The sequence below is a fragment of the Heloderma suspectum genome, chromosome 1 (genome assembly GCF_057233095.1).
Source record: "Heloderma suspectum isolate Gila_16-S chromosome 1, 16-S_ref, whole genome shotgun sequence".
NCBI lineage: Eukaryota > Metazoa > Chordata > Lepidosauria > Squamata > Helodermatidae > Heloderma > Heloderma suspectum.
The window spans coordinates 33,571,316-33,583,516 of NC_139458.1; the positions used below are offsets into that span (position 1 = coordinate 33,571,316).

Consider the following 12,201-nt stretch of genomic DNA (forward strand, 5'->3'; position numbering starts at 1 on the left):
CAAGATTCCTCATCAGTTTATTGTCCCTCATCCAATAGGCACTGATCCAGGACTTGCACAGCCTCTCCTGATTCAGATGTCACAGAGAGATAGAGCTGCAAGTAGGGATGGCGGAGAATTCCGCCACGGATTTCAGTGAGGCCGAATGCACTGGCGTTTGGCCCCCCGAAATCCGTGGCGGAATGGCCTGCCCCCCCGCGGATTCCCCCCGGGATGGCACTTACCTGGGGCGGATGCGGTGCCTCTGGTGGCGGCGGCTCCGGCGATGGCAGCTCTGGCGGTGGCGGCTCCGGCGGCTGGTCTCCTGGCCGGCTGCAGCCAGGCTGCTGCTGCCGCCATTGCCATCCTTGCAGCCGTGATAGGCTACGTAAGAATTTACATAGCCTATCACGGCTAACCCCCCCAAAATAACCCAGTGTACGCAAATGGCAGCAGCTACGGTGGCCACCATTTGCATTCCCTATTTTTCGCCGATTTATCTTACGTAAATATTTATGTAAGATAAAACGGCGAAAAAAAGGGGAACTCAAATAGCGTAGTGGGCGCTATTTGCGTCTCTTTATTTTCCGCCGTTCTGGCCTACGTAAATATTTATGTAGGCTAGAATGGCGAAAAATAAAGGGACGCAAATAGCGCCCACTATGCTATTTGCGTTCCCCTTTTTTTCACCGTTTTATCTTACATAAATATTTACGTCAGATAAATCAGCGAAAAATAGGGAACGCAAATGGTGGCCGCCATAGCCGCCGCCATTTGCGTACGCTGGGGGTTTGGGGGGGTTAGCCATGATAGGCTATGTAAATTCTTACGTAGCCTATCACGGCTGCCTGGCTGGACACAAATGGCGGCCGCTATGGCGGCCGCCATTTGCGCCTGCAGCAGACCATCCACGGCTGGAAATCCAGCTGCGGACGGCCCTGGCCGGCTGCTCCGCGGCCTGGCCATTGAGGATTCCGGGGGGGAGGACCGGATCACCTCCCCCCCATCCCCCCCACCACGAAAGATTCCACGAAAAGGTAAGTGAGTTTCATACATCCCTAGCTGCGTGTCATCAGCATACTGATGGCATTTAGCTCCAAATCCCCTAATAACTGCTCCCAATGGCTTCATATAGATGTTAAACAACATTGGGGACAAGATAGTACCCTGCTGGACCCCATAGTTCAATTGCCAAGGGGCTGAGGAATAGTCACCCAATGTTACTCTCTGAAATTGGCCCAATAGGTAGGACCGGAACCACTGTAACACAGAGTCAATCCAGGAGGATACCATGGTCGATGGTATCGAAAGATCAAGCATTCTTAACTAACAATTGTTCTCAATTGAACCTAATGAACAATTAAGTGATGACAAATTAAGAGATGTACCTGCATGTGTGAATTTGCCCTTGCTCTTTGGGCTTCTCCTCATACTGCTTTCATGATGTGGGAGCTGCTGCAGGATGGCTCCATTCTGGACTACTTGGGTAATGTCAGAAAACCCAGACCACCTGGTAGGAGTCCATGATATGGCACCTGCTCCCCAAAGTCAATGTGAGAACAGGTCCATAATTAAATGCAAGGTTACCAAAGCCTTCTCCTGGGAGCATTCATGAGTTCACCATTCCTTCCTAGATTCTAGTATATATGGATAGCGAGCCATGGAAAACTGCCTGATGTGAGAATTGGCTTAATGTTGTGATGCACACTTTGATCCAAGGTTTCCTAGAATCTAAGGACCTTTTCTTATATTTTGTTTCCAAATTCAAAATTACCTCTAGCACACAAGAGGTATTTACATCCTCGTTTGGTCTGCAGATCTAGAAAAACAACAACCTTGTCTTGATTGTACAGTACCTTTCTGCCTGATTGGTGCTTGAAGCCAATCTGGTGGGGGGAAAGAGGGGAAAAAAGCCGGTCAAAGGAAAGTCTTTATTTTTAATACAGTGAAACAGCTGAAACAACTAGTGCAATCAAATCAAGTCCCAAAGAAAATGACTTTACCGTCATGAAGGCTGTATCATCTGGTTGAGAAAAGCTGCCAAACGTTTGCTAAACTTTTATTGTGTAAAAGGGTTGGGTCTATTCACTTTCCTGTATTATGACAATGGGGAAGGGGCATAGCTCAGTGGTAGAGCACATGCTTTAAATGCAAAAGGTCCCAGGTTCAGTCCCCAGTATCCCCAGGTAGGGCCGGGAAAGACCCATCTGAAAACCTAGAGAGCTGCTGCCAATCAGTAGAAGCAATATTGACTCAATAGAAGGGCTGCTTCCTATGACCCCCCTCTGTTCTAAAAGGTACCGATTTCTTACCTGCATCTCAGGTAAAACTGCATGCCCCTTAAGGCTACAAGCCTATGACATACTCTATTGCTATGCTTCCTTTGAATTGGCAAAAAGCTTCCACATTGTGATATTAGCGAAATCATGTAAACCCTTCCTTAATCCCTAGTACCATTCAAAACACTATCTGCATCATTACTACAATCTGTTGTTTGCACACTGGCTGCAGAATTTCTAATGTATAGGGAAAAGATGGCACATATTGCCCATGTCCTGAAGGGTGATATTCCAGAGCTTTATGGTTTATGGGTTTCCACTGGCCCCAACAGTGCTTTATGGGTTCCCACTGGCCCCATAGAAAACAACCTATGGGCACCAAAGAAGATGGGTGGCATCTCTGTAGATCAGAAGAAGACCTTCCTCCAAAATTCAGTAGACTGGCAGCATCAAACTAAATTCTCAGAATGAGCAACATAAGGCTTGAAACTCCACTAAGTGTGAATGGAGCCCCTCATGGTTGACAGTCATGTCTGCCTTGCTTCAGCTAAAGCTGTCCAGGAAAAGCTTCAGTATAACACTACTGTAGATCTTTGTGCTAACAGCATATCAGTGACAGTGCACATGTCAATAAACACATCTTGCCACAGAGGACCAAATTACATGTTATGGTAGATAAGGAGTAGATGCTGAAAATGGTCCCTCCGTCATGTTCTCCCCTCTCTTGCCATACCATAAAGCCCCCCCCCCTTTTTTTAGTGTAGTGGGCACATTTGGAATTTTAAGAGTGTCATGGGCACTTTCTCGCAATGGCTGCCATGGGGACTTGCCCATTCACAAAATGGCTGCCATAGTGAGCATGGCCAATTACAAAATACCCATTTCTCAGGCGAATTGAAGAGGCTAAAAGAAAAGTAACTTGTTCAAGAACCAAAGTACAAGGCAGAGGTGGAGTCTGAGCTCCAAAACACAAAGCCACTATATTGAACCCAACGAAAGATGGTCCTGGAGGGCAGCACTTTGTTTTGCAGCATGACAGTGTCCCCATTAAGAAAAATAATTTAAAAATACTTAAGAAATAACAAAGAAATAAGGAGGAGGAGACTGGTGGGCATCATGTTGGACACCCCAGCCATAACCCTTTCTCATAAGATGACATGTCATGCATTTCCACACATCCCAGTCCACATCATTGACTGGCAGAGTAAGGAAAAGTACACATGTTATGGCAAGAGAGAGAGGGGAGGATATGTCCCAGGGGAGCAGTTTTCAGTGGGCTCTTGTATTCTGCAACATGTAGTTTTGCCCAGGTAGTTCTTTGTGGGGCTGAGGGCAATCGCTTCAACCTGGCATTCAAAATAGTTCCTATACAAAATTTCCCACCAGCAATATCTAACCAGTTTTCAAGTTCCTCCATTCTACTTATCATATAAGCTTTCCAACACATTCAGGTTTAGCAAGTGACAACTGCAGCAGTAAATGTTATGAGTGAACTCACTCTTTGTTGGGTGGGTTCGCACATTACAAGAACCCTGGGTTGTTGTGAATAAGCAGGAGCCAGCAAGCATGCTGGTTCCCGTCGCCTGATGGTTCCTGTTACAAGTGGGAGGAGCTAAATGACTCAGGGGCGCTCCATTGTTTTGCATGACGTCCAAACTAGGAATTCTGGGTTACTGGGGGAGAGACAACCCAGAGTTAGAACCCGTGGTTAAAACATGGGTTCCAACTCTGGGTTGTCTCTCCCTCAACAACCCAGAATTCCCGGTTCAGACATCATAGTAAACAACCCAGGGATGGAGCATCTGTAGGTTGTTTAGCCCTAGTGGGAGTAATTGGGCAGTGGGGGGAAACCCTGGGTTGTTCTGCTGTGTGAACTGGGCAATTGTGAAACATTTCACCACAGAAGGAAGGCAGGAGGAGAGGAAACATAACTATTCACTTCCCTGTAGTATGACAATGGGGAAGGGGCACAGCACATGCTTTAAATGCAAAAGGTCCTAGGTTCAATCCCCGGTATCTCCAGGCAGGGCTAGAAAAGAATCCTGCCTGAAGCCCTGGAGAGCCGCTGCCAGTCAGTGTTGACAATACTGGGTTAGATGGGCCAAGGGTGACTCAATCTAAGGCAAGTTCCTATTTTTCTAAGGAGGGAAGGAAAATTTGTACCTTCCTACAGACTGCATGATATCCAGCAACAAAGGAGCAGCCAGATCTGGGCTGAGGTGAATAAATGTGGAGAGAACCACTATGGCCAGGCCTAATGTTTCTTCGTCATACTCTTCCAGGATGGCTCCACAGTCATGGCACCTGTAAGTCAATTATGAAACAGAGATCTTGGCATTAAAGACCACATTCCATTCCTGCAGTGATTACAGTCATGAGTGATGGAATGATGGGTTCCAAGAAAGGCAGCAAGTTAATTATTACCCATCATTAAGAAGTTTGCTTTCGACTCCAACAAGTTGCTTTGGCCGCTAAGGGGAAGGCTGCTCCTGCTGTGCCAAGAAACTACTTTGAAAGCTTTGCCAAGGTTCTGTAATGTCTGATCCTAAGGGACGTGTCAGATGCAGAAGAGATGAGGCAGAATATGGCAGGCCATATAAAAGAGACAAACAACGCGGGGAAACCAGTACATCTTGGCCCACTGGGGATGCTTGGTTAATTTGATCAACCACTCACTAATGTCTCCAACAGATTGTGATATTTGAACTTAATGGGATTGTACAGGCAATTTGCCTCTTCCCTCTCCACAACAGCAGGAGAAAATGCCAGCAAGGTCATGAAAGTCAATCTCATTTAGCCCACTTTACTACCTGCTGCCAAAGCTTTTAGAAAACAACCAGACCAACTGGCTGAAATAAATTATCCTCACAGGATATTTGTCATTTACCACGACGCACATCATTCCATTTCTATCAAAAGATTATGCAACAGCCCATCCTTTACTGCAAAGTATTTTAGTAATGCTTTTGAAGGCGCTGTCTAATGGTCTGAGCACCAGATGAGATACCAGAAGATTCTAGTCACATCGCTCTCTGAATCAATGTGTGCCCATAATCGATCTATTTGTTTTTAGAATTTCTACCCTGCCTTTCTATTAAAATTAATCAAAGCAACTTATAAAATATTTATACCTTACAGAGATAAAACAGCACTGGTACTCTAAAAATAAATTGGAATGTGGTTGTTGTTTTTTAGGTTTTAAAAGCGATGTGTCTCCTCACATTGACGTATTTGTATAGTTGGATCAATGGGTAAAATTCAACATTACACAACCAGACTTTCACTCTTGCAACAGGACTTCCCCCTCTTCTCCTCCCCTCTTCAACCCCTCCCAAATCTGCCCTGGAAAGTCTCCCAACTCTGGAGTATATTTTGAGGGTGCATGGGAGACTGTGGGGCGGGGGAGAACCGCTCCCCTTCTTGTTCTGCTGTCAGATGGTCCTAAAAGACTATGCAAGGACCTTTGACAGAAAAAAAATAGAGGCTGTGTACAAATGTACATCACTAAAACAGTGGGACCTCTGTGGAAGCCCACTCATTAAGTCTTGTTCAACTAAAGAATCTTCTGCCTAAGGTTGAGCTCAAGGAAATCTGGTTTTGTCCATTTGCAGCAGAAGCCAGCATGCACAATGGTGTTTGGCTGGCACATACGATGTCATTAACCTACTCCTCATCTCCCCAGGGTTGTTTTTCAACTTAAAAAAATAATAATTGTACTTTAAAAATAGGGGGGAGGGAAGAGGGCTCAGTGGTGAGTGTGGCCCTGCATTTTTAATAGGTAGATGCACTGAACAAATAGGGAAAGATGAAAACAAGCTTATAAAACTAGAAATAACCCTAATAGTATTTGCAGCCTAAAATTTCCTCATCAACAGCTTTTTTCCCATTCTTTTATTTTGGTGTGAACTAGGGATGGAGGAGAGATTCATTCAGTTTGCATTTTAATGCGAACATACCTAATTCGTGGTTCCGGAACCAATACACGAACCGAAACGCAGTCACGCTTTTCCAAAGTTTGTGATGTTGCTCAGCAATCCAAAAATGCACACACAAATGTGTATATTAGGGGAAAGTGTGCCCCAAAATGGATATATCAGGGAAAATAACATACAGGAAAAAATGCATATAAAAATGCATATACTGGGAGAATGTGAACAAAAATGTGAATGTTCACACTGACAGTTTTTTAAAAAAATTGCAAACTGATGTGGAACCAGGCAAAATGAATTTAAGGTTGCAAAAATAAGAAACTGAGTGAAACTGGAATTGACAGGTTCACCCACCCCTAGCTTGTACCCTTCTCACTAGATTTCTTTGCCTCTGATCTCTTTCCATAGTACCCCTTTTTAAAAATGATTGAAAATGGACTTGTTTCAAGATTGCATTGGAGTTTTCTCTTGCTCTTTCTCTGTCCCTCTTTTTTGCCCATAGCAGGGTAGATGGATTAAAATAATGAAACTGAGGAACAGCATTCTCACACTGCAGGGAGGGCAGGTCTCTTGCCCCAAAGGGGCTGTAAAAATGCACAGCTACCATCTAGTCTAATATTTAATATAAGTATCCTGTACCTTGGATTTCTTCTCAGTTAAAACCAGGAAAGTGCCTATTTCAAGGTCTTTGCCCATTCCTGGACTTAAAACAATCAGTGTTAATTTGCACCCAATGGCTCAGATGCAATTAAAGCTTTATTTGTATCCTGTTCCTGCATCACACAGAAATGTGTTTCCATAACTGTGCTCTCTTATCCAATTTCCCTTAGTTTAAAACTTTCAAGAAGTCTCCTGGAGGTTCACTTCAGGTAGTGCTGTTCCATTGCAGTTATTGGTGTCCTCACTTCTAAATTAGCCCTTGTGTCTACTGCTAGTCTTACATGGCAAATTGCTCAAAGGAATATGAATGTGCTTACTTGTCTGTCATCATAGTAGGCTGATCATCAATAAAATCTTCTGGTGCTGGTACAAACATGCTAACAATACTGGGTGCGGAGAGCAGGCTGGATTTTGTGGCACCTAGAGAGAGGGAGAGAGACGGGGTGTGGGGGGGAGAAGGAAGGAAAGATGAACAAAGAAGAAAGAAAGAAAGAAAGAAAGAAAGAGAAAGAAAGAAAGAAAGAAAGAAAGAAAGAAAGAAAGAAAGAAAGAAAGAGGTCCTTGAGTACTGGATGGGATATTTGCTTTTCAACAAAAATAACTCTTCTGTACGTATGTGTAAGTAGGTTGTCTTTTGAACAATTGGCTCCTGTGGATAATGCTAATGGTTTTTGCTGGTGTCGTTGTATTTAAAGTGAAGGAAAGTTTCTTAAATAATCATCCAAAGATCTTCTAGAGGTTGCTTCTCCAGAAAATATTGAAGCATTGTCCCCAGTGAACAGCTGCATTTGAAATCCATATGACAGCTTGTTGGACTAAACCCCTTTGATAGTACCTGGGCTTTTGTTCTTCTGTGATATTTTCTATGAAAACCAAGATACCAAAAGAAGAAATGAAGATGTCCTAGTTCCCATTAGCAATCTGTTTCAGTTTGTTCTGCATGTAGCAGAAGGATGGACTACCGAATGGAACTGGGCCTCCAGACATTCTTTCAACCAATAGGTTTTCCATGTGACATTGGATGAAATACTTCTCACCTTTAAGGAAGGGCAGAGACCAAAAGATTTTGTTCATCAAGACTTGGCAAAAGCTTTTGATTAGATAGAGGAAGTGAATGGAGTCTTAGTATTGCCAGGCAAAGATAAAATAGGTCTATCAGAGTAAACTCATCATCTATATGCTGAACGTTTAGGGCCATAGAAAGACTGCAGTTACAAGTGGGTCACTATTGTCCTGGCACAATGCCTTTCTATGCTCAAGCCAGGGCAAAAACAGGCGAAAGCCATGTAAACCAACAGGGAAAGCCAACTCTCTTTTATATGCAGTGGTTAAGAAGAGTGGGTCATAGACCTAAAGCTATCGGGAAAGCACAGAGAAGTAGCAAAGTGTTGGAAATTTAACAAAGTTTGAAGGAAATGGAGAACTAGCATGTCTAAAGAAGCCTGGTACACAATGGTGGTTATACTGGTGTGATTTCTATAGTTGGCATTACATAAACATGTTTGATGTTACACTTGCCCATAATAATTGGTCGACTGCCATATCACATACCATGAAATAGTAAATTGATGTTGTGATGCTAAAATGGACAATAGAAGAATTTCAAGCAGTCATTGTGTTAAGTTAAGCAAATATTTCTTCTCCACAGAGACCTTCCCCATAAAGGCCAAGAAATAGATACCTCAATGGTCCTTTTGAGCTTCACAATGAATTCTTGCTCTTCAGAACTCTTTAATCATGATAATAATCCAAACTGAAAGCCACATTCATTTACATAGCTGGCCAGACTGTTACTTTGTGACATCAGACTGGATATTTTATGGCTTCCCTAAGAAAAGGACAGCTGGAGGCATGGTGGTAGAAGTCAGTAAATACAAGGAACTGGTGGCTTATATAACTGTGGAAAAGACAACTACCTCAACTAGTACATTGTACTAAGAATGTACATTTTGCCTACATAGGCTGTTGCAAAATGAAATAAAGATAGATCAAAACCCATTGCAGGGGTTAGAACAGCTATATGCCTGAGAATAAAAGTGACTCAAGAAGGATAGGTCCTTCAGGTGGTCATCTGTGAACTCACATATATGGGTTATGTGCCTAGGCAGAACATTCAGAACATTCTAGAGCTAAACAGAGTTTTAGGTGGGATTCCCACCCACCTCCTCTGCACATGCTCTGGGCTTGGCTCCTGTCTGCCTCTCAGTTCCAAGTCCACCACAGCAGAGGAATAAAGAAGACAAGGCATCAAAATGGGGGGGAGGGTGGCTTGCGTGAATTCACAGATGACCACTTGAAGAACCACAGTTACAGGTACGCAACCTATCCTTCTTCGTGGTGTCTGTGACTCACACATATGAATGACTGAAAAGCAGGAGACTTACCCGAGGAAGAATATGTCATGCCAGAATTGAAGAAAGGACCACTCTGCCAAAAGCCGCATCAGCGCGACCTCTGATATCCAGGCAGTAATGGATATCATGGCTGGGGAGCCATGTTGACTGTCAGGGACAAATGGAGAGTCTGGAAGCTGAGCCCCCATTAGAGGTGTGTCAGAACCATCCAACAGTGTAGGGAACATCAGACTGAATAGGGAAGAGAGAAATAGATCCATTTCAATCGTGCTTCAGGCCTGAGCATGGGACAGAAACGGCCTTGGTCGCCTTGGTGGATGATATGAGGAGGGCCTTGGATAGGAGTGAATGCTCCTTCCTTCTTCTCCTTGACCTCTCAGTGGCTTTTGTTGCCATTGACCATGGTATCCTCCTGGACCACCTGGAGAGGATGGGCACTGGAGACATTGTATTACGGTGGTTCCGATCCTTCCTCTCCGGCAGGTACCAGAGGGTAGCACTGGGAGAGGAGGTGTCGGACCCATGGTCGCTCACATGTGGGGTGCCACAGGGTTCCATCCTCTCCCCGATGCTATTTAACAACTATGTGAAACCACTGGGGGCTATCATCAGGAGGTTTGGGGTGCAGTGTCATCAATATGCGGATGACACTCAGCTCTACCTCTCATTCAAATCTTCACCAAAGTTGGCCATAGAATCCCTGTCCAAATGTCTGGAGATGGTGAGTGGCTGGATGGGGAGGAATAAGCTGAAGCTGAACCCTGACAAGACCGAGGTACTTTTGGTGGGAGACAAGAGTAGGTTGGGGGATGTTGACCTGTTGTTGAATGGGGTACGACTACACTTGAAAGACTGGGTCTGCAGCCTGGGGGTCATTTTAGACTCCCAGCTGTCCATGGAGGCTCAGGTATCAGCCATGGGCCAGACAGCGTTGCACCAACTCCATCTGATACGGTGGCTGCGCCCCTATCTTCCCAACCATCTGCTCCCATCAGTAGTACATGCCCTGGTCTCCTCTTGTCTAGACTACTGTAATGCGCTGTACGTGGGGTTACCCTTGAAGATGGTTCGGAAGCTGCAGCTGTTGCAGAACGCGGCCGCTCGCCTGATTAAAGGCAGCCGCCGGCATGATCACATCCAGTGCTGAAGGAGTTGCACTGGTTACCAGTTGTTTTCTGGGCCAAATTCAAGGTGCTGGTTTTGACCTTTAAAACCCTATGCGGTTCCAGCCCAGCCTATCTCAAGGAGCGCCTTCAGCAACATCAGAAAGGTCGCTTACTGTTTTAAATTGTACCATTGTACATTGCCCAGAGTGGCCAGGTGACCGGCCAGATGGGCGATTAAGAAATTAAATAAATAAATAAATAAATAAATAAATAGGGGTCCATTTCTGGGTCTGTATGAACCATCACTGGAGTAGGCTCATACAGAGGCTTGCTAATAGAGTTACTGAAGTTGTGTAGGCCATGAGCCCGAGAAGGTATAGGATGCTGGTTTCTCAGCACTGGCGGGCACTCTTTAGTTCCTGTGTGAGGCATCATGGAGCGTCTGCTCTGTCTTCTGGTAGGTAGGCGTGGGCTCGAGTGGAGCTGAGAAGTGCCCCTATGAATTGTCAGTTCTAAGATGGGATGAGACAAGATTTTTATTTGACCTGCAGGGTGAGAGATTCCAGAAATGACAGAGCAATGCTGATGTTGGTGGTGAGGCGGTGGTGAGAGTTGGTTACGAAGAGGCAGTCACCTATGTATGGAAAGAGAATGATCCCTTGAAGCCTCAAATGTGCTGCCACTACTGCCATACACTTGGTCAAGGCTCTTGGAGCTGTGGCTAAGCTGAAAGGGAGAACCTTGAACTGGAAGAGTTTGTTGCCTGAGGTGGATCTGAGAAAGGGGTGAAAAGCTGGCTTTATAGCAATGTGGAAGTAAGCACTATGAAGATCTATTGTCTCCCAGATGCAGGGGGGTGGAGGAGAATGTAGCTATCCTGAATTGGGGGGGGGGGATGTAGTGGTTTACATCCTGAAGGTCAAATATAGGTTGAAGACTGCCATGTTTTGTGGGGAGTGTAAAGTGCCTGGAGAAGAAACTGGTGATCCTTTGAGCAGGGGAGAGTTTTCCTATCATGTCCTTGCTTCACAGGGTAGTGATTTCTTCTCTTACAACCCAAGTAGGGTGAGTAGAGCAGAAGATCCCTGTAGGGGTGTATCTTAGAATCTGATGGAATTGCCTTGGGCGATGATGCAGAGTATCCACTTGTTGGTTGTGATGGACCTCCAGGAGGGGAGAAAAAGTTCCAGCCTGTTCTGATGGAAAACAGCCGATGCCTGGGCTCCTTTGTAGGAGTTCAAAGATGCCATTTGGATTGGTCAGGGTGTTTACTATAAGCGGGTTGATGATATTTGTTCTGAAACGGTCTCTATGAGTAAAAGGAGGAGTAAGAGCCTTGTTTGGAAGCTCAGTTCAGGCCTGGGTTGGGTTGGAACTAAGGTGGCCATTGGCATTGCCAGTTGGTGGAGGTCACTGAGGACTGGAATCCAATTCCCATCTTCCAGGCGGATGTCTTCATTTTGTAGATGTGGTGAAGGGTGTCATCTGTGGATGGCCTTTATCACTGAATAGAAGATCCTGCACTCTTGATCTGGCCTCCTGGTGGAATCCTGCAGTGCGAAGCTAGGCATGATGTTGAAAGAGACAGCCTTGGAGCGTCAGTCGGCCATGTGGCAGGCCGTGTTGATTTCTTGGCGTGCTAATCTGTGCACTTCAGCTTGGAATATCACTGCTAGATTTTTTATGTTTTCTGGGAGATGGTGGAAGAAAGTTGCTGCTTTTTCCCATAAGAACTGTTGGCAGGCTGCCATGCATGCTTTGTAGTTTGCCATGCAGAGTGCCAAGGCTGCAGTGGAATAAATCCTGCATCTCGTTGAATCTAATTTCCTTCCCTCTAAATTGTAGAATCATAGAATACGGATAGTAGGGTTGGAAGGGGCCTATAAAACCAATG

At 45.0% G+C, this 12,201-nt stretch overlaps 1 protein-coding gene across 2 annotated transcripts in view; it reads right to left on the minus strand.

Annotated features, from left to right (window-relative positions):
* Positions 1 to 12,201, minus strand: part of UNC79 (unc-79 subunit of NALCN channel complex) — a 222,922-nt gene that overhangs the window by 70,923 nt on the left and 139,798 nt on the right. For both annotated transcript variants that reach the window (XM_084840226.1, XM_084840236.1), the window contains 3 exons: positions 7,165 to 7,267; positions 4,422 to 4,562; positions 1,836 to 1,865 (listed from right to left, as the gene is read on the minus strand). In XM_084840226.1, coding sequence (XP_084696352.1) covers positions 1,836 to 1,865; positions 4,422 to 4,562; positions 7,165 to 7,267 — 274 coding nt within the window. The remainder of the gene's footprint in view (positions 1 to 1,835; positions 1,866 to 4,421; positions 4,563 to 7,164; positions 7,268 to 12,201) is intronic.